This window comes from Mandrillus leucophaeus, unplaced genomic scaffold (genome assembly GCF_000951045.1).
Source record: "Mandrillus leucophaeus isolate KB7577 unplaced genomic scaffold, Mleu.le_1.0 Scaffold851, whole genome shotgun sequence".
NCBI classification, from domain to species: Eukaryota; Metazoa; Chordata; class Mammalia; order Primates; family Cercopithecidae; genus Mandrillus; species Mandrillus leucophaeus.
The window spans coordinates 1,056,491-1,079,766 of record NW_012109264.1 but is presented as its reverse complement, the minus strand read 5'-3'; the positions used below and the strand labels follow the sequence as shown (position 1 = coordinate 1,079,766).

Genomic DNA, 23,276 nt, shown 5'->3' with positions numbered 1-23,276 from the left:
GTGACCCACTGGCCTCAGTCTCCCAAGTACCTTGGACTACAGGTGCACACAACCATGCCCCACTTGCAGATGTATTTTGAATTTTGTTCAGGAAAGTTAACATCTGGTGTTTTGTTTAAAAAAGCGAAGTGATGTTTGTGAATTCTGGTATCCAGAATATGTACATATCAACAGCTTTCAAAGAGTGTCTTATTTGAACCTCTGAACTCTTCACAGAGGGTATGGAAAATGGTATCATTTCCACCCTTATTCACTTCTCTTAGGTTCCACGAACATACTGTCCAGTCTCGTGATTTTGGCCCATTCTCCTCCCTCTAGTGGGGCTGCTCCTTGCCTAGCTTTATGCTAAACTATCAGAAAAGCCTTCCCTGACGACACTAAAGTAGCTGCTTTGTTTTCCATTACAACTTGCTGCTCACTTCTTTTATGGGACTTATCCTTTGTTTATTCCAAGCTCCAGGAGGGCAGGGGCCACTAATTCATCACTGCTTCAATAGTACCTAGCCTAGAAAGGAATAAAAAAATTTTAATGGGCAGGACGCGGTGGCTCACACCCGTAATCCCAGCACTTTGGGAGGCCGAAGTGGGCGGATCATGATGTCAGAAGATCGAGACCATCGTGGCTAACATAGTGAAACCCTGACTCTACTAAAAATACAAAAAATTAGCCGGGCGTGGTGGCGGGCGCCTGTATTCCCAGCTACTTGGGAGGCTGAGAAAGGAGGATGGTGTGAACCTGGGAGGTGGAGCTTTCAGTGAGCCGAGATTGCACCACTGCACTCTAGCCTGGGTGACAGAGTGAGACTCCATTTCAAAAAAAAAAAAAAAAAAAAAGTTATGGGTAAATTATGCCCATTTTATATCTGAGGAAAAACAAGGCTCCAAAGGCTTAAGCTACTTATCCAAGGTCCTACAGTTTTTTTTCAGGGGTTTGAGCCTGGGTTTAACTGGTTCCAAAGTTCACCCTTTTACAACTGACAGTGCTGTTTTCTAATCTGCTGGAGGGAAGAAAAATATTCTCATTCTCTTTTTAGTGACAATGAGGGTAAAGATGTGGAATCAGAGGACAGCCCAGGAGAGCTCCGAAGGTCAGTCACAGAAAACAAGGTTACTGAATACATTGCAAAGAAGAGAGCAATCCATTTTGCAGGTCTCTTCCTGTTTCCTGTATGTGCTTTCAGTGCTTCTTTTAAAGCCCTGGCAGCTGAATGTTATCTTCAGGGCTCTGGATAGGGCAATAGAACAACAGACTTTAGATCCAAAGATCCAAAGGAAAGGGAGAAGAGACACATCCAATTCTTGCTTTAGTGAAATGCCATGGAAGGTGACAGAGCTGCTGTTAATCCCTAACAGGCAGAAATTAAATTTCTATGAGAGAAGAGGTACCCCAAATGGGCTCTGTAAAGTACACTGAGCAGTAATGAAAATAGCAATACAAAAGAATTCCAACGGCCAGGTGAGGCAGCTCACGTCTGTAATCCCAGAACTTTGGGAAGCTGAGGTGGGCGGATCACTTGAAGTCAGGAATTCCAGACCAGCCAGGCCAATGTGGTGAAACCCCGTCTGTACTAAAAAATTAGCTGGCTGTGAGCGGCGCATGTCTGTAGTCTGAGCTACTCAGGAGGCTGTGACATGAGAATTGCTTGAGCCCAGTGAGCCAAGATGGTGCCACTGCACTCCAGCCTGGGCAATAAAGGGAAATGCTGTCTCAAAAAAAAAAAAAAAAAAAAGAATTCCAATAAACCACGGTTTAAAATGGAAATAGTTATACATTAGAGAAGTAGTAATAATAATAGCTGACATTTATTGAGCACTAATTCTGCCCTACATTCTGTTCTAATTATTTACAATCAATAAACTCATTTAATCTTTACAATCACTTATGAATTAGGCCTTATTAATAGCCCCATTTTATTTAGATGGAAAATCCTCACTAGAGATTCAGTGTCAGGGTTGAAATTCAAGTCTAGGCAGTCTGGCTCCAGGGTTTCAGATGCTGTAACCCTACCTCAGCTCACTGAGATGACAACAGCTACTAAGTTTAAGGAACATTTATTGAGGTCCAGGTTCTACAAAGTTTTAAATGCATCATCTTATTTAATTCTCACAACATGGAAGACAGGTACAGTTATTCTGTTTTACAAATGAGTAGTATGAGTTAAGTAGCTTAATAAAAGGCACATACAATAAGATGCTGAATGGGCATTTACTGCAGATGGACTCAAAAGGATGAGGTCTGACTCTCCCTCTGTTTAAAATGATCAGCCCATCAAGCAGGTGGACACACACACATTATCCACCTAAGAGGTGGAACATCTAAAGAGGCCAGCTGGATTTCCAACCCTTTTGAGTAAAACACTAGACCTTAATGAACTTCTCTGGGCTATTAAAAATACTGTTGGTGTTGGCTGATTGAGAAAAAAGTGACTATAAATTTAATAATTACTGTAAGTGTTAATCATAAGGGCATCCGAAGACATCTGAAAGATGTAATATATTATTTAGGCAGTTTCAGATTCAAATATAAATTCTTAGAATACTTGCATTATCTTCATGACTAGTACCCCTCCTCCTCCCTTCCTGGAATCCCTTACAGTCTTCTCTACCCTAAGACCCCTGACTAATTCAAGGATTATCAAGGTAAGGCCAAGGTAAGGAGTTCCACCGCAAAGAACTGTTACTTACGAAACTTTCAAAGACCTAACAACAATCTGGCATCTGAGGGAAAAAACCCTATGATACAGGAGAAAGAGTATAGGCTTTAAGCCTGGAAAACTGGTCCAGCTATTTACAAACTTCATGACCCTTAGCACGAGATTTAACCTCTCTGAGCTTCAACTATAAAATGCAGTCTCATTAGAAAAGTATTCATTGAGCACTAAGTACATGTCAGGCAATATGTTAGGTATTGAAAATTCAAAGCTGAGTAAGATGAGGTCCCTGCCTCCTAGGAACTTCCAGTATGGTGGGAAATGAAGACAGTGATCATATCTTGTAGGGCCATCTTGAAGATGAAGTGCAGGGTGCATTTTAAGTGCTCCACAAATGGTAGTTCTCTTTCTTTTTACAACCCATTATTTAAACAGAATGTGACACTGTGGTTAATAAATTCAGGGAGCAGGGTTTTTGAAGAACATAGCTGCTTATATTTTTGAAATTGATTTTTCAAGATTACTACAATAAATATGTCAACTATAATTCCTATACTTTCTGTTGTAATTTGTTTTATGATATTTATTTATATTATAATGCTTTTAGTTAGAAAAAGCAAATAATTCAAAACTATAGAATCAAGTGATCCACCTGTCTCAGCCTCCCAAATTGAGCATGAACCACCATGCCTGGCCTGAGGCTAAGTGAAATGTTTGCCAAAGACTTGCTGGAACTGGTATTTTGAAATGAAAGCATCTTATACTACGTTTAGAACATACTAGATAGTTCATAGTTGGAAGCTGCTATCATTAATATTACTACTGTTATAGCAAATTCAGAGATTCACACTGAATTTGGTTCCCACAGTGCTGCATTACTTTGAATAGTCGGTAAAAAAAACTTATGTCTTAACAGATACACGAAAAGCAAAGAATTTATGAATGAAATCTTCTAAGGATGGGCTGCCAATTTTTCAGGTGTACACAGAAACGTATTTCTCCTTAGAATAGTAAGCTGGGGAGATGAATCACCTCTGGTGCAGACCTTGCTTGGGTGGCCAAGCCAACAAACCCTGCACCATTAATCTAAATGAGTACTTGGCCCTCTCCTGAATCACTTTGATAAGAACAATTTGCAAAGGTGACACTGATGAGGGCCTTCAAACCAAAGAATTTTCATGTGTCCCAAACACCTCAAGTTTTCTGACAACAAAGGCTCTTCTCCCCACTTTTTCAAAGAAGCCCTTTATGTTTTTCTCAGAAAACTGCTGGCCTTGATTTTCAACCTAATTCTAATCAATGGTGTTTGCAAAGTCAGGAAAAGCCAGCTAAAACTGGCTAGAGACCTTTTTGTGGGAGCAGCAATGTGATTATGAGTGATGTAACTGGCAACAAAAAAGGTCTGGGCCAAAGCCAATGAAAAGTGGGGAATAGAATAGCAAAAACAGCAGGAGAGAATCAGAAGTTAGGAGAGTAAGCCATTTCCCTCCAGGCTGCTCTGGGGGCAGGAGAGTGCTGATGTTTGTAGCAGGAGGGTCTGCTTGTCAACAGATTTCAGTATTGTCAGCAACATTCAATAAACTAACAGTGATAGCACTAATAACTGTTAACAGAATGGCCACACATGGCATGTCATCTCACTGAATCCTCATATAATCTTTATGCGTTAAATATTTTTCTCAAGGTCACAAAATAAATGGCAAAGTTGGCATTCAGACTCAAATCAGACAGATGCCATAGTCCATTATCTTAGCCACTAAACAATGTGGGTGATGTGAGACTTGTTAATTCGAGCCTTAGGAATGCATATAAACAGTTCGTTTGGCCACAACGTGTTTTGGCAGGAATAAAAACAGGAGGGGAAAGGGAACTTATTTTATTTTTAGCAAATTTCCCAAGGTCATATAACTACTAAGCAGTGCCACTGATTCACTTCATCAACTATATGATCTCCCATCACTCTGCACTGCCTCCCACAGCAGATTCCTAAGAAAAGCAAACAGATACAACATGATAAAGCCATTATATAACTTCTCAAAATGCCTAGTGAGGACTGTTACAGCCTGACAAATCCAAGGGGAGAGCTGTGCAGCAGAAGGTAGAGTTAGGGTACACATGGTAACTATGGCCAGGTGCAGTGGCTCATGCCTGTAATCCCAGTACTTTGGGAGGCCGAGGTGGGTGGATCACTTAAGCCCAGGAGTTCGAGACCAGCCTGGGCAAAATAGCAAAACCCCTGCCTCCACAAAAAAATACCAAAATTAGCTGGGCATGGCGAAGTGTGCCTGTATTCCCAGCTGCTTAGGAGGCTGAGATGGGAGGATGGCTTGGGCCCAGGATGCAGAGGTTGCAGTAAGCCAAGATCATTGCTACTGTATTCCAGCCTGGGTGACAGAGCCAGAGCCTGTCTTAAAACAAAACAAAACAAAAAGATGGTAACTGACTAAAAACTCACCATCTACACAGCCAAAGGATCAGAAATGTTCACTCTGGTATACACAGGTGACTGTATATGGAATTAAATATAAGAAAGTAAAAATTATCTAATTTTTCATCCATGCATCTTTGATGCCTACGCCAGAACATGGCAGAATGGAAGCTTAACGAAAGATTGCTGAAGAAGGGCTGGGCGTGGTGGCTCACGCCTGTAATTCCAGCACTTTGCAAGGCCGAAGCGGGCAGATCACAAGGTCAGGAATTTGAGACCAGCCTGGCCAATATGATGAAACCCTGTCTCTACTAAAAATACAAAAATTAGCCAGGTGTGGTGGTGGGCACCTGTAGTCCCAGCTACTCAGGAGGCTGAGGCAGGAGAATAGCTTGAACTCGGGAGATGGAGGTTGCAGTGAGCCAAGATTGTGCCACTGCACTCCACCCTGGGCGAAAGAGCAAGACTCCACCTCAAAAAAAAAAAAAAAAAAAAAAAAAAGATTGCTGAAGAAATGAATCATTGTTAGACAGTCTCAATCATAATTACAGACAGATCCAAGTCTGTGGACAGGATTTCTGATATCAGATGGGTAGCCGGACACAACTGGCATGACAGCTAAAAATCTCAGCTGGGCTGTTTGAGGGTAATTGAAGACCTCTGAGGAATTCCTCCGAAGAATCACTGAAAGTGTGCTGTGAGGGGCAAGGGACAGAAATGATGCAGCCGCTCAAGTTTCATAAAGGACAACAATTTTTAAGATGTGGGCAGTCATTTACCACAAAGGACTGGGCCACAAGAGTGTACTAAGAGCCTTCTGTATGTCAAGTTTTGTGTGAGAGGCTGAAGACAGAAAGAAGAACAGGACTAGGCAGGTGCCCAAGGGGGCGTTTACAGTGTAGTAAGATGATGGGTTCTGCACGAAGAGACAGAAGGGCCACAAGGACTAATGTCAGACAGACACCCGAGTTTGAACTTCCAATTCTGTGAGTTACTAGCCAAATTATAGTTGTTCTTTGTGCTTCAGTTTCTTCATCTGTAAAATGAAGGTTATCATACCACATGGGGTGTCGAGAGGATTAAGTGAAATAAAGTTTATGAAGGTAAGTGGTACTTCCTTTCTTGCCTGATAGATATCTAAAGTCAGCTGTAAGTCATACAAAATTGCCAACATAATAAACACTCATCTCTCATTTCCACTATTCTGTTGGCAATTCATTAAGCAGTGCCCCAAGGACATCACTTGGCACAGCATACTGTAATTTAATGAGTTTTTAAAATCGAAACTGAGATTACTGGGTTAAACAGCAAGCATATTAAAAAAGTCTTGGCATATACTTTGCCATTTCCATTCCCGCTTGGTACATTTTCCACTACAATCTCTGCATTTTTAAGAATTGAAAAGAGTTTTCTGTTGGTTTAAAAAGGGCAAAACTTACTGTGTGCTTCTTTGACTACCACCAAGGTTTTTACATCTACTGTTATGTTTCCTACATTATTTTTACATGCAAAGAACAGCCTCTGTCATCTTTATAATTCAAAAACCTGGGTTTTTCAGAACAACCAATATTTCCCAAAAGATAAGATTACAAAATCAAAATACCTTATTCATTTTGAGAGAGTAAAAATACAAGTGTCTAGTGATGCCAAAGAATGATGCCGACCACCACAGGACAAGACAAAACCTTTTTTTCTTGGTAAAGGATTATCGGCAAAGATCTGACCCAAATGCATAAATATATTTGCGCAAATTTTTACTGCTGAGTACATAATCGTGTTTGCTTTCTGGCCTACGAGGCCAGAAAACCTAACAATGGGCAGGGTAAATTAAGAAACATACTTACTGTGGCATGTGAGATAGTCAGAATCCCATTCTTGACAGAACACTTCCTCCTCTGCCATACTTTCCGGATCCTAAGGAGGAAGTCAAACACAACTAGATATAGTAACTGATTCACTCTGGGACATGCAAGGATACAGTATGATACATAATAATAACTACAAAATAACTTCCCCAAACCAAAAAATCCAACCCCCAAAACAAAATCCTGGTTGCCTTTTATTATCCCAGGTGGAAGGTAATTCACACAGGTAGCCATGTACAAGGATGCTCATTACAGCACTGCTTTTTAAATTTTTTTTGAGACGGAGTCTTGCTCTGTTGCCCAAGCTAGAATGGTGCAGTGGCATGATCTTGGCTCACTGCAACCTTGTCTCCCGGGTTCAAGTGATTCTCCTACCTCAGTCTCCTGAGTAGCTGGGATTACAGGCTCCTGGCATTGCGCCTGGCTAAGTTTTGTACTGGTAGTAGAGATGGGGTTTCACCATCTTGGCCAGGCTGGTCTCGAACTCCTGACCTTGTGATCTACCAGCCTTGGCCTCCCAAAGTGCTGAGATTACAGGTGTGAGCCACTGCGCCCGGCCAGTGCTGCTTTTTAAATACATATATATATATACACACACACATATTTTGAGACAGGTTCTTGCTCTGGAGGCTAGAGTACAGTGGCACAATCACAGCTCACTGCAGCCTTGACCTCCCAGGCTCATCTGATCCTCCCACCTCAACCTCCAGAGTACCTGGGACCACAGGCACACCCCACCATGCCTGGCTGATTTTTATATTTTTTTGTAGAGACAAGGTTTTGCCGTGTTGCCCAGAATGGTCTCAAACTCCTGGGCTCAAGCGATCTGCCTGCCTCACCTTCCCAGGGTGCTGAAATTACAGGTGTGAGCCACCATGACTGGCAGTAGCACTGCTTTGGACAGTAAAAATGGGAAATAGAAACAATAATAATCTAACCGCAGGAGACTCAATGAATTACAGGTAGTACACTGATATCATAATAACTCCTCTCTGTGAAGGAGACCCAAACCTGTTAGGGGTGGTGTTAATAAGTAGTTTTCAACCATATCTGTCAATCTTTCATAAGAGTGTTCAATTGATTACTTGTTATTAATAATTGAGTTTTAAAAATTAAGAAAGTGGCTGGGCACGGTGGCTCATGCCCGTAATCCCAGGACTCTGGGAGGCTGAGGTGGGAGGACTGCCTGAGCCTAGAAGTTGAAGACCAGCCTGGGCAACATAGGGAGATCCCGTATCTACAAAAAATAAAAAGTAAAATTAAAGTAACTCAAGAAGTCTGCCATGCAAGGAGCAGGGGGGTGAACTGCCTCAGGATGTACAGGACGAGCTTAGCCAGGGCTCAAGAATGCATCATCATCATTTTTGGTAACTCATACACCATCCCTTTAGGCATCTTCCAGAGACAGAATGGTGCCTCAGAGCCCCAAGCAAAAACTGTTCATGATTTGCATAGGGAAGTAAATGGTGACCAAACCATTCCCAAATAGTTACAAGTGATACACATTTTGAAAAATGTGATTTGATGATATTGAAGGGTAAAAAAAGCCGAAGAGAACTAATTCAAACTTGGAAGAGTTGTGTGTGTGTGAAGCTCCAGGCACAGGCAAAAGACTGCATGTGTGGCAGATCTGTGTGAGTGCAGGTAGGTGCAAATGCACTAGTTGAGACTACTTCCATCAGATAAGAAGAAACGGGCACGGAACAGTGATTCCCTAGGCTGGAAGAAAGTTTTGAAGGCCTTCTGTTGCTGTGGAAACAAATGATATCAGGAGACCACTGTAGCTTTCCCAGGCATTTAAAACAGTACCATCTTGTATTTTTCTTTTCCTTCTTAAATTAGTTCTCTAAGAAAGCTGCCACAACACAAATTTAAAACCATCTCTAAGCACAAATAATACTGTGTATTTAACTACTAGAAGCACAGTTTGTTCTAAAGCATGCTTCATAGAGGGAAGTAGAATTTGACACCATCTAACCAAATGCAAATTGAACATACTGTATTCAAAATGCTAGCCTTGCTCAGGAGGTAATTTAACTACTAATTGATAAACCATCCTCAAATTAGAGCTAAATCACATACTTTCTTCTAGAAGTACTGACCAAGGAAATGTCTGATTAGAGGCAGCATCTCTCAAGTAATCAGAGCCACATTTGGTTAACGTGACTAACTCTCTGCAAGGAGTTTTGCATCCATCTTACTCTCACAAGAGCCTGCTAACATAGGTGAGGCATCCTTGTACACACTTAAGCCAAAACCAGTGTCATCCTAAATACCACTCAATTCAACAATCAAACTATTCAACCTTCAGGAATAGTTTAAAGCCTCAGTTTATTCATTTTATTAAGTTTTTACTCGTTAGTTTTACTTACACATGTATATTATGGAAGCACAATACACACACACACACACACACACACACACACAAACCCTTCTCTTGTGCTGCTAATAAAGCCAAGGAAAGTAACACAGAAGCATTATTCTGGGTTGACAGAGATTGTGACTGAGGAACTTTCAGATTGCCAGAGGAAAGGGAACAATCTTGAGATATCTCCTGGCACAGCTGAGAGCAGTATTGCCTGATCCTTTTTTGTGCGTGAGAGACAGGGTGTCACTTTGTAACCCGGGCTAGAGTGCAGTGGTGTGATCATGGCTCACTGTAGCCTTGACCTCCTAGGCTCAAGCGATCCTCCCACCTTGGCCTCCTGAGTCGCTGGGTCTATAGGCATGTGCACTACGCCTGGCTAAATTTTGTAGAGACAGGGTTTTGCCATGTCGCCCAGGCTGGTGGGCTCAAGTGATCCGCCTGTCTCGGCTTCCTAAAGCGTTGTGATTATAGGCATGAGCCACCGCACCCAGCCAGCACCTGATCTTTGTGAACATTTTGATAGCTTCTATTCCCAAGACCTCCATGGACTAGACTGAATTACTGTGATCTCCCCTGCTCTGTAATGAAAGCTTTACAAATGCTCCAGTCTGCATAGCTCCTGAATGGACATACCAAGAACTCATGCCATCTGGTGCTCACAGACAGTGCCACACACAATTACTGATTACGCCATGCTAGAATCTTACAATTCCAGAAAAGAAAATTCTACTAGAAAATGGTCTCGTATAAACAGTTCCAACTTTGATGCCAGATCACTTGAGCTTTGATCTCAGCACGATCTCTAGCTATGTGACTTTGCCCATGTTATTTGACTTCTTGGAGACTCACTTTCCTTTTCTGTATTACGAAGACAATAACACCCACCTTCGTATATATAATGAGAAAATATAATAAAGCAATTGCTCCTTTGCCTCTCAATAATTGCCTCTGGTCCATACAGTTTTTAAAAATTATTTTTTAAAATTTTAAATTGTTTTTCAAATTGTGTAATAATCCTTTAAGTAATAAAGAGCATTCCAAAGCTAGGGTCAAAAATTACTAATGCAAATAATACTTCAGAGAAAAATCACAGAACATATCAGTGGTCATTGTTTGCAAATGAGTCTGTTTTCATGTATAAGCATTTCAATTTTTTACTCTTCCACAGAACTCACAAGCAACTCCCGGTTATTAGTGCTCATCTTTGCTATCTGTGCAATTATTAGGAGGTGGAACCACCTGACTTCCAACCTCCTTTCCAACTCTATGATCCAGCAGCTCTGTCTGTATCTCTTTCCAACAGACTGCAGTCAAAGTGAGGGTGAGGACCATATCTCATTTATGTTTCACCTCTAGCAGGCTGCCTCATACGCCACAGTATTTCATATATGTGTGTGGAATGAGTACATGAAGGAAGACACCAAAAGTCAAGGGGGTGAATTTGTGCCCGTTAATGTCTTGCATATCCTTGGAATGATCAACAGCAGCTGTGGTCCCTTTGAAAAACAAAGGGGAGATAACCCTGGCATTAAGTCAGAAGACCCAGTTCAAATTTGGGTGTTCATACCTACTGTCTGTTTGATCTCAGTCAAATTATTTAATCTCTCTGTAAAAGGTGTTAAATGAGATTAGTGAGCAGGTACTTGGGCATGTGGCTGGCATACACAGGGGCTCTCAAGATGATAATTTACTTGAACACTTTAGGGTTTGAACTACACAACACTTATGAAAAGACTGTTGATCTTCCTTGGATATACAGATTGTAACCGCTTCACTTAAAATTAGGCAATTCTAATTTCAAGAAGGACATTGTGATTTCGGTTGAGCAGTGTTAAAAAATGACTTTTATACTTTCGCTTCAGTAGATATGTAATAGTATACTGTTGCTCGTAACGGAACACAATATTAACTTTCCGTTTGATGATAGAACAACAGGTCACCACATTTCCAAGAGATGTCTATACCACAGATGGTCAGGGAAGGACAAGGAGCTGAGCCTGAGGCTTTTCAGCAAGATAAACTATGGAATTTACAATTTATGTACACTTGATCTCATGCAGTTTGGACTAGCATTTGGTCACTATTCTAGAGCCCAGTTTTAAGCTGTGAATTGTTAGTTGGTATTTCTTTTCTCCTTTTACTTTCACAGCAGGATTAAGCTAACTGATTCTACAATGAGCCAGATGCTGTACTAGGGATGCTTTTCTTTCTCTGCACCCCATATCAGCGAGTCCTGTTGGCCCTACCTCCATTATCCACAATTGACCACTTCTTACCCTCTCTTCTGCAGTTCCCCTGGCCTCACCATCAGCTCCCATCTAGGTTTCTGAGGCAGCCCTCTCTCTAACTGGTCTCCTTGTTTGTGTGCTTTCACCCTCCATGACTGTGCCTCGCTTGGTGGTCAGAGAGAACCTTCCAAAACATGTCGGATTATGTCACTCTTCTGCTCAAAACCCTCTAATGATTCCTCATCTCACGGAGTGGTTCCCTGTCCCTCTGATCTTAACTCCTATGACCTCCTGGCTTGCTCACTACTCTAGCTACACTGAACTCTCAGGTATTTGTCACCATGAGATGCATGCTCCTGACTCTCCATCTTCTCCCAAGTATCTGTGTAGATTTCTCTCACTTCCTTTGCTCAAACATCAACTCAATAAAGTTTTCCCTAACCACCTGTATGACAGCAAGAACCACTGCCATCCCTCACACCACCTGCATTTCTTGCTTGATCTTTCTCCATAGCACTAATTACCATCTGATCTACCATATATTGAGTATTTTTTGTCTCTTTTCTTCCTTAGAATGTCAGCTCTATCAGGACCAGATTTTCTTTTGCTCAATGTTGTATGCTCCATCTTTGTAGGGCCTAGAAGAGTGAGTCCTAGACATACAGTAGGACTCAAAATATCTCTGTTGAATGCATGAATAATAAGCAAAACAGTCAATGACCCCAGAAATTCAGAAGAGAAATATTTATAATTTTAACAAAAAATTACAATAAAAAATGTACATGTCTCAGATTAAACCAAGGAGTACATATCCACAAGTAATCAGAAAACAGGAGCTTTCTTTTAAAAAAACAATGACAACAGGCCAGGCACAGTGAGTCATGCCTGTAATCTCAACACTTTGGGGGACCAAGGTGGGAGAATTTCTTGAGGCCAGGAGTTCCAACACCAGCCTGGGCAACAAAGGGGCACCCTGTCTACATTAAAAAAAAAAAAAATCAGCCAAGCATGGTGGCATGTGCCTGTAGTCCCAGCTACTCAGGAGGCTGAGGTGGTATAATCACTTGTGCCCAGGAGTTGGGAGGCTGCAGTGAGCTGTGATAGTGCCACTGTACTCCAGCTTGGAAGACAGCAAGATCCTGTCCCCTGTCCCCTCCCTCCAAAAAGACAACTATTAAAGGGAATAATGAAGATTCTACTTAGGCACTTATTATGAAGCAGAATCATTTGTTTAAGCAACAGAAAAGAAGCCTCATGTGGCAGGATCGGGGAGAAAATGGAACAAGATGAGGCGGGACAGGAAGGAAGGGTTGAGATGCTATATGTAAAGGGAAGCCACTGGAGTATTTTATGCAGGCGAATGACATCATGTACTTTATGATTTTTAAAAGACTACTCTAACTGTTGTATGAAGGTGAACTGCAGAAAAAGAAGAATGAGTGATACAAAGAGACCAGTTAGGAGGCTGCTGAATGCTCCAAGAGAGATGGCAGCAGCAGCTCACCCTAGAGCAGGGGCTGCGGGGATATCAAGAGTATATTACTTTCACAGTTAAAAACAGAATGGCTTTTGCCAGATTGGCTATAATATAAGAGGCAAAAGAGGACTCAAGGGTGACACCCAAGGTTGGGTGGCCTGGTGGGCAACCAGGCAGAGAAAACTGTAGTGAATAAAAGCGGAGAGGGGCCAGGCGTGATGGCTCACGCCTGTAATCCCAGCACTTTGGGAGGCTGAGGTGGGTGGATCACGAGGTCAGGAGATTGAGACTATCCTGGCTAACATGGTGAAACCCTGTCTCTAGTAAAACTACAAAAAATTAGCCGGGCGCGGTGGCGGGCGCCTGTAGTCCCAGCTACGCGGGAGGCTGAGGCAGGAGAATGGTGTGAACCCGGGAGGCGAAGCTTTCAGTGAGCCGAGATTGTGCCACTGCACTCCCGCCTGGGCAACAGAGCGAGACTCCGTTTCAAAAAAAAACCAAAAAACAAAAAACAAAACAAAACAAAAACAGCGGAGAGATGGGTGGGTATGAGGTCAGCACTCGCCTGCTGCATGTGCTACTCAGTAGCTGCCTTCCTATAACTGCTCGTTACAAGTCAGAAGTGCCATTTAGGGGCCACAGAGCAATTACTGTTTCTTCTAAAGAGAGTTGGTTAAATCTCAGACTTACTTGAAGAACACCAGTGTGCTAAAGGTCCGCAGCTAGTGTATTACAAAATGTTAAGTAAGTGTGTTTCCCTATATGAGAGGCTGGAAACCTTTTCTAGGTTAATCACACACTGAGACACTGGGCCGGGCTCATACATACCCATCACTTTTCTTTAGTAGGTACCCCTTCTTTTCACTGCCATATTCCTTATTGCCCTGGAGCTGATGCATGCTGTATCCTCCTTGCCGGCTCTGAGAATCCTAGGAAAGAAAAACCACAGATTAAACAAAAACTGGAGACAATTCTCACATCTTTGACTCTCTTCTGCCACTGGGTCTTTGGCACTGGTCTGGGTCTAAGGGAATTATGGAACTTTAAGAGCTGCCAGGTCCTTGCCTTTATTTTAGAGGAGGAAACAGGGCAGCTAAGCACTTGCTAGAGTCACAAAGCAAGTCCGAGGCAGAGCTGGGGTCTGGGTCTCTGATTTCTAGTTCAAAACCCAGCTCTACTCTGAACTGACTTCAAACAAGACAATGCACTGGTAGACAGACTACTGTAAGACTGAATCCAGTTTACACTAGCAGCAGAGGCAAACACAGAAGGGACTCGAAAAAGTGAAGTGGACCACAAAATAAAGTCCATGCAACCCAAACATGTTCTTCCCTTAGGCTATACCTTTCTCCCTTTACACATTCTGCCAAAATACCCCCAAATAAAAGGGGAAACTTCTAAGTGAGGTTTTAACAATTATTATGTTTCTTGTTTTGTAATTAGTGCTCTGTAAAATATACCTATAACCACATTTTTAAAATTAAGACAATTCTACAGCAGTGAAAGTGTATGATGTCGTGGAGGGTGACAAGGGCCAAACCAACAACACAGATGCAAAAAAGGTTGATTTATTATTAGCACTTCACTGATACTTAACCATAGTTTCTAAAGACTACATGACTAGAAACAGCCATTACATTTTGAAAATGTAAGAAATAAAATCAACAACGTTGAACTGCGGAATGAGAACATGGTCTTTAGACATACAAGTAGGACAATATATTCTCATAAAAAGTATGGACTTACTCTCCTAGACTTCGATCAGGAAGGGCAAAAGCAACAGAGAAAAAAGGCAGAGCATTTGAAAATATAGTTAATTTCATTGAAAATGTTATCCATAATTTAAGCATTTTATATAATGTACACAGAAAACATCACTGTAAAGATAATACCAGAAAACACATACACCTCTAGATTCAGGATAAACTTTGGGTGATAGGACAATCAAAAGTCTGTATTTATCAGGTTTTATTTCAGGTCATATGGCGTGAGAACAGAAACATGGCTAAACAGACGAACATCAGGCACACACATATTTTACCAAGATAAAATGGATGACAAACCTCAAATGCGTATGTATAGACAATCAATACTTCAGTGAAACCCAAAATGAATTATTCAGAAAATCTAGTAACAGCCAAAAATTGCAGCAGGACTTTTAAATTTTTTTATTTTTTCCCCAAGGGAAAAGAACTTAAATATATCCAGTTCATAAACAACACCTGAAATGTGATAGTGTCGAGGTAAGCTGAACCAACCACTGGCTATTTACTGACTTGTGTACAAAATACCTTTAGGGCCAGGATGGCTTCTTTCTGACACTCAGGATCTTTTTGGACCAAGTAATGTATGTTCAGTGATGCAAAATTAACGTAAGTAATAGTCAAAGGAAAATCTCTAGGACAATGTACCTTCGTAAGGCTATTCTATACATGATAGATTCTGTGTTCAAAAGCATGTCCTGAATACCTCCTAAAAGCCAGGTATTAAGGATCCTGAGTATACAACATAAGCCCTGGCTTTGACATGGATGCTCACAGTCTCACCATATCACTGTCCTGCTCTCTTGTGTAGGTTACTGGGAGCTTACTGTACACTTAACCAGGCAAGCTGGCTCACATTAAAGAGGTTATTACAAACTTGAGTTATGTTCTATACGAATAATTTCTCTATTTATAACGGGCCAGATTCCTTCCATATGAAACCTTTAATTGCACAAGATTAATCATTTGGGAGAGATGGGACATGGACCTGAATCTAGGATTTTCTTGCAAAATTCTCCCTAAATATTTCCTTTTTAAAAATATATATGTATATTTTCGAGACAGGGTCTTGCTTTGTTGCCCAGGCTGAACGCAATAGTGTGATCACAGCTCACTGCAGCCTCAACCTTCCAAACTAAAATGACTCTCTCACCTCAGCCTTCTCAGTAGCTGGGACTACAGGTGTGTGCTACCTTGTCGGGCTAATTTTTGCTTTTTTGTAGGGATGGCGTTTCACTATGTTGCCCAGGCTGGTCTTGAACTCCTGGACAAAAGCAATTCTCCTGCTTTGGCCTTCCAGGGTGCTGGGATTACAGGTGTGAGCACCATGCCTGACCTAAATGTTCACTTTTAATCAGGGCCTATAGTCTTGCATTCCATAGTAATGTGGTTCACAAAGTCCTCCCTAAAAGATATTCTCACACTTTCTAAATGGAGGTAGGACTGAGGGACTGTACTAAATATCAGACAAGCAAGAAGAGAAGCCCTCCCCTACCAATACCTCCAGCAACAGTCCTCAGTAACAACAGTAGTAATAGGATTTTTTTTTCTTTTTTAAGAGAGGCAGCAGTGTGTTCATAATGCTAATGAAGAAAAGTGGATCGGGTTGCAGGGAACTGAGGCATGGGACAAAACAAGAGGCAGGGATTAAAGAAATCCACAGGGCTTTCTGCTTTAATCCAACAAAATCACATGAAAATTACTCAATTATGAATTTGGAGTCAGGGATCTCTGCCCTATCTGTATCTCCTAGAAACATTAAAAACAAAATCTAAAATCTCCCTGTATACTGGTGTTCACTCACAACCACCTTCCTTGGAACCCTTGTTACGGAACTAGACTTCTCTTCATCTGCCCATGTAATTCCTAGGTCTGTCCGAAAGCTTTAAAACTATGTATCTCTCATGGTAGTTTTCTTTTTGGCACATTTGTTAAGTTTTCAAATGGGCCTAACACTGTCACATGTATTATATTGGAGCTGGCAAAGGCCTGTGACAAAGAGATCTCTCTCAAGCCTTTCACGCCTTTCCTCCATCAGAGAATGGCTCCCACATGTGGCAGGAAACAAAAAAACAAAAACAAAAATGGATGTCTCACTACTAGGTACGCAATCATAAATAAGCAACTATGTATCTCTAATCTTAACCTTTGCTAACCTTTAAAATAAAACACTAAGTTTAAAAAATAAAAATACTTCTTTTATACAAGGATTCAGATGCTAACAACTTATAAAAACGATTATATTCTGTAAATTTACCATTAAGACATTCCTTACATATTTATTACTAGCTTAAGTAAACCTTAAATTCTGAATAACAAACTCTTAGATTGAATGGGCCTTGCTTTACATCAAACTAATATGCTTTTAAAGATGAATAAAGTGGCTAAACTCCAGGCTTTGACCTCATTAAACTAAGCAGGAAGGAAGCAGTATGTTTCAGAAGTTTAGTATCAACAATCCTAAATTAACTATGAATGAGTTTCATGGTTTAATAAAGTCACACCGATTATTACTTGTGCACTTTGAGAAATGATGGCCATTCAGCTTGCTAAGCAGGGCACTCTAGACAAATGAAAAGAGGATTTTCTTTTCTGAGAAAGTAGATACTGGAGATTTATTAACATTAATAACAATTTAAAAACTGACACAAATTGAAGGAATGAAATAGGTTCTGAATCCTTTGATAGCGTAACAGAAATTATGTATTCAGGAAAAAGAAAAACTCATCTGGGCAAAAATATAAAACATAAACAATGAACTTAAAATCTTTTTAATTTCCTATTCTCTATTAGCAGTATAGACAAATCACTTTCTTATTTGAAAACCTTATTAACGTATAAAATGTATTATTAAGAGGTAGAGTCTCAAATCTTTTAAAAGTACAAGCAATTACACATTCATTGATTTAATGGGGCTATAAATGTTTCTGGTATCCAATTTAAAACTAAACCTCTACTACAGAAGCCTAAAATTTCTAATGCAAGGTACGAATGGAGTGGGCAAAAGATTCCTTCTGTTTCATTTTTCTAAGTATTTGAATAGTTTTCCGGTACCAGGCTACATGACAGATACTGTGACATGAGTAAAACAGAAACACAGAATCTGTCAAACTTGCAAACCATAATGTGATGGGGTTTTGAGAGAGTCCATAAGTGAACTCAAACAAAAAAGGTTTAATTTTTGGAGTAATTCTGTATATCCTAAATATGACTTATCACCATTTAAAATACTTTCAGGCCAGGCGCAGTAGCTCATGCCTGTAATCACAGCACTTTGGGAGGCTGAAGTGGGCAGATCACTTGAGGTCACTTGAGGCGTTTGAGACCAGCCAGGCCAACATGGTGAAAACCCGTCTCTGCTAAAAATGTAAAAATTAGCCAGGCACGGTGGTGCATGCCTATAGTCCCAGCTACTTGGGAAGCTGAGGCACGAGAATCACTTGAACCTGGGAAGCAGAGGCTGCAGTGAGTGAGATTTGCACTTCTGCACTCCAGTCTGGGTGACAGAGACTTCGTCTCCAAAAAAACCCAAAACAAAAACCTACTTTCAACTCTAAAAACAGTTATGTAGCAAATAGTTCTTTTGTAGATTAAGCTATTATAAAAACTTAATATAATTTCATAGAACATTTATTGCTAAGACAACAAAAACTTAAGAATAGAAAATAAAATGAGTTTACCAAAATTTCGGGGATCCTATTTACAACTAAAATTCTTGGAACTTCCTTTAACGGAGCCAAGTTAGAACCTGGTGGGGGTGAGTAGGCTAAATGATTTGTTGGGTGCTTTTGATTCCTCAGTTAATCTTTAAGATTACTTGACATTCTTTTCAAATAGTACCATGGTCAGAACTTCTCTGTGGATGGTCGCCTCTCACATTTAATCTCAGTCATGAAAAATCATTACCTTCTAAACATATTCTGCAATGAGTGATGATAAACAGCATGAGAAAGGAATAGGCATGTTGTGAAAGATCAATTTATTACTTGTAAAACTCTGTGGACAAAGTACTAATGAAAACTCATCATTTATTAATCTGGGGTGGGATTAAATCAAATCATGTGCATTTCATCATGTACACATTCCTTTGGCTTATATGGAACTTCGTTCTTTAGCTAGCATGAGCAGAATACTTATGTCTCCATGCAAAACAAAAACGGGTTGTTAATAGTCCTCCTCTTTATTTTTCAAGAAAGCTTCCATATGTAGGAAAGTTAATACTGTGTGACAAAACAAAGGTAGGGAGTGGTTAAGTACATACCAGTAAGTAAAACAACAATAAACAAAAAAAACCCCAAAAAAACCTCACAATTTTCTCCCAAGACTGAAATCTACCACCCCGTACTCCCTTCTACCTGGGTCTTTTTAATGCTCTTACACTGAAAAATCATTCAAAGAGACCACGTTTCTCCTAAGATTTATTTGTCAGTAATAAGCACCTTCAAACAGCATGGCATATCTGTGTTTCAGTCTGAAGTCTACTGGGGGTCTAATACTTGGAAGTTCTCGTAAATCATAGTCAGAGGCCTCAAACCACAGGTGCAGTCACTGCCTGAGACTCTGAATGACATGGATGCAGAAATTGCCTTAGCGTACACAGATGTTCCTGGCCACTCTGCCTACTGCACAGGTTAGCAGATGCCTAGTGTTACAGTGCTATAGATTTCTCTCACTTGACCAATCCCCAATGCATCTACAAAAACTGAATTTGGAGAACCAGAAAAACAGAGGCTTATATTCACTCAATAAAGAAAACCTTCAGGGTTGCTTTAAAAGATTAGTGTCACTAGTGCAGGGCTTCCCAGGTTTTATGGGAGTTGCTTTATTTTAGACTCATAAACCCCTTTCAGAAATTTTAGAAATTAAAATAAGTGAACTTGCTATTGTTGTGCGATAGTATTTAAAAACTAACTATAAAAATGTTATATTTCATGTTATTACTATTAAATATTGCTCTTAATTTTTGTTTGTTTGTTTGTTTGAGGCAGGGTCTTGCTCCATTGCCCAGGCTGGAGTGCAGTGACACAAATACAGCTTACTGCAGCCTCCACTTCCTGGACTCAAGGGATTCTTCCACCTCAGCTTCCCTAGTAGCTGGGACTACAGGCACATGCCACCATGCGTGGCTAATTTTTCAAAATTTTTTGTAGAGACAGGGTCTTACTTTGTTGCCTAGGCTGGTCTCAAACTCCTGGGTTCAAGTGATCCTCCCACCTTGGCCTCCAAGGTGGATTTGGATTACAGGAGTGAGCCACTGCTCTTAAATTTAACCCGTAATAATTTCATAACAAAAACAGGCACGTTTTTAATTTCTCCCAGAAAACAAATGGTGCTTACTATTTAATTTGTCCTTATCATGAAGTCTATGTCCCTTAGTGCAACACCCAAGGTCCTCCATAGTCAGGTCTGAGTTTTTACCTCAGAAACTGTATTTCTGACTCCTCCACCCACCCTGCCCCAAAATGTCTGCAGCCCCTTGAATATGCTGGTGAGTTTTCCATCTCTGGGTCTTTTAGCTTTCTGTCTTTGGCTGCAGTCACCTTCCAATATATCTCTTTAGGCATGATGGATTGTTCATACAGCTGGCTAGATAATGAGCTCCTGGATGGAAGGGACTAAAGCTTGGTACCTAGAACTGTGCCTGGAACACAGTAGGTGTTAGTGAAATGTTTGAACAAATGATATTTATAATTAAGGATCTGTACTGCAATCATCCAGCCTCTACCATGCATTCTATACTCTTTCAATATCCAAGGACCATCTCACCTCAAATTTCCTAATTGAGGGGCAAAGCTTCTATAGGTTTCTGCATCAAAATATTTCCCTGGCAAATGAGGCATGCCTGTTTTGGCTGCCCAGAAAGACAGAAGTGGTCTAAAGAGGACAGTTGTAGAATGTACTAACTATGTTTCGGCATACACTCCCAAAGTGCATGTCTTCAAAACTAGGATTGAAAATCTATAGTCATGGGGCTGGACACAGTGGTTCATGTCTGTAATTCCAAAATTTTGGGAGGCTGAGGTGGGAGAATTGCTTGAGTACAGCAGTTCAAGACCAGCCAAGGTAACATGGTCAAACTCCATCTCTACAAAAAATACAAAAATTATCCAGGTGTGGTGGCATGTGCCTGTAGTCCCAGCTACCCGGGAGGCTGAGGTAGAAGGAATGCTTGAGGTCGAGGCTGCAGTGAGCCATAATTGTGCCCCCTGCACTCTAGCCTGGATGACAGCATGAGATTCTGTCTCAAAAAAGTAAAGAAAAAAGAAAAAAAAAAATCCAGAGTCATGGAATTGGACACCCAGAACATCTTTCCTACAAGGAAGGAAAAGGAACTAAAATAGAGTTCCTACATGGGGCTTACATACTTGTATATTATATATCACTGTGCCTGTCTTGCAGATCAGGAAACACAAAGGGTATTACAAGCAGCCTTACCTTACACTGTTAGCCCTGTTGTAAACATGTAAACCACTTACTTCTTTCTGATCAAGTTGAAGAGAGGATTTTATTAAGTCTCGGAGTGCAGTTAGCTGTTTCTTTTCTTCATCCTGGGTCTGTTTTATCTATGAAAAAAAATTACTTCTATTACTTATCATTTACACTTTTATAGGCAGAGTTTAATTTATACAAAAATACCACTCATCAAACAATTCTATTATATAGTTGGTTTTCTTACTAAAAGTCCTTTACACTGTCTCATTTTTAATATGAGATTTCTTATCTTATAAAAGTACCAGTGGGTTTTGAAATTAGTGAATAACATAACATGCATTCTTATTAAATAACGTATCTAAGCTAGACAATTAACTCTGAAGTACTATTCTAAACAGCTTAAGAAATATCATTGAGATTATTTGCTTCTGGTTTTTCAAAGGGTGGTAATGAAAATACCTTGATGTGATTAAATGGTCCAGGAGAGAATCCTAAGAATGAGCAGAAGTCTAATGGGCCAATGCATACATCAAAGTTTACACAGCATGACATGGGCACAAGGGATCGGTGCTGCTTTTTTAACCACTTGGGACTTAACTGTAACCTGAACCATGTTAACTACTAAAAGAAAATCAGAAAAAAATACAGAGCCATGTATTTTTAAAGTTATATAAAAGGCATTATTTGTAATTCTAAAACTTTATTTGAGGATATCTACTCATACTTATAATATATATGCTTTTATTTACCACCAAATGATTTTTAGGCAACAACTTTACCATTTCTAATATATACATTTAGACCTAGACACTAAAAAAAGAAAAGAGAGGTAATATAAAATGTGCAAAAACAAACAAACAAAAACCCTTATAAATGAAAGGCATGGTGGCTCACGCTTGTAATTCCAGCACTTTGGGACCCCAAGGCAGGTGGATCACTTGAGTTCAGGAGTTCAAGACCAGTCTGGGCAACACAGTGAAACCCTATCTCTACCAAAAGGCTGAGGCACGAGAATCGCTTGAGCCCAGAAGGCGGAGGAGATTGCAGTGAGCCGAGATCACACACTGTACTCCAGCCTGGGTGACAGAGTGAGACTCTGTCTGAAAAACAAACAAACAAAAAAACAAACAAAAACCCAAAAAACCCTATAAACCTGTCTATTCAGAGTCAATTTTTATCCTTCCACAATCATACATTCTTTCTGCAACTGCTGACCAAGGAACACTGAAATGTGATGCTAACTGAATCGTAAATGGAGAACCATCTGGAACTGATGGCTACATACTCCCCTCCCTGATCCTCTTATGGCCCCAGAAGGACTCTGGAGTGTTTGACCATTGATGACTTCTCTGACTTAAACTGAAGGGTTATCTGCCCTAGGGTCTGTACAGACATATCATTTAATCTTTTCTGCTTTTAACACTTTTCTAATACAGATTTCAAAATTACTGATACTTATCCATGAAAGCAAGTTAAACTGCATGTATTTTATAAAGAACTTACATTATATAAATCAGCAGCCAGTTTTTCAATGTACTGTTTCAATTTATCAGCTGTTTTCAAGCCATCTTGAAAGAAACTACAATTAAAAAAATCAGAGATTTTCACCAGTATATAAAAAAAGAATGTTTGTCTCCTTATGTGTAAATAAAACAAGGAACTGTAATAACCTGCAAAATCTTAAAATACACATATCTATATATACATACTCATTCTCTATGGATTTATCTATACAAGACAGTTATAAAACTAATTATGGTATTTTATAAAGATGTACCAACAAACAAATTATGGCTACCAGTTGACATTCGATAGGAGATATCACAAGGACACTGGAAATTACAGTTGCAGTCTCAAAACAGTGATTTCATAATGTGCGTATGCATCTATACATAGAACAGTTCCTCCCAGTTAAACTATATTTGAACTCGAAGGAGAGAGAAAGACACATTAACCAGTGGAGTATCATGAGGTTGATCTGGACACTCTAAGGAGAAATATTATGGAACTACAGATAAAGGAAGGAGAAAAGTCAAAATTCATTCAGTTCCTCAAAGATCCCTG

General features: G+C 40.2%; 1 protein-coding gene across 1 annotated transcript in view; it reads right to left on the bottom strand.

Moving 5' to 3' along the window:
- The window catches only part of ASAP1 (ArfGAP with SH3 domain, ankyrin repeat and PH domain 1), a 204,880-nt gene that overhangs the window by 100,647 nt on the left and 80,957 nt on the right, over positions 1-23,276 (bottom strand). Inside the window, exons 8-12 of the mRNA XM_011968634.1 lie at positions 22,716-22,791; positions 21,257-21,343; positions 14,764-14,772; positions 13,846-13,946; positions 6,924-6,993 (exon numbers count right to left, since the gene is read on the bottom strand). Coding sequence (XP_011824024.1) covers positions 6,924-6,993; positions 13,846-13,946; positions 14,764-14,772; positions 21,257-21,343; positions 22,716-22,791 — 343 coding nt within the window. The remainder of the gene's footprint in view (positions 1-6,923; positions 6,994-13,845; positions 13,947-14,763; positions 14,773-21,256; positions 21,344-22,715; positions 22,792-23,276) is intronic.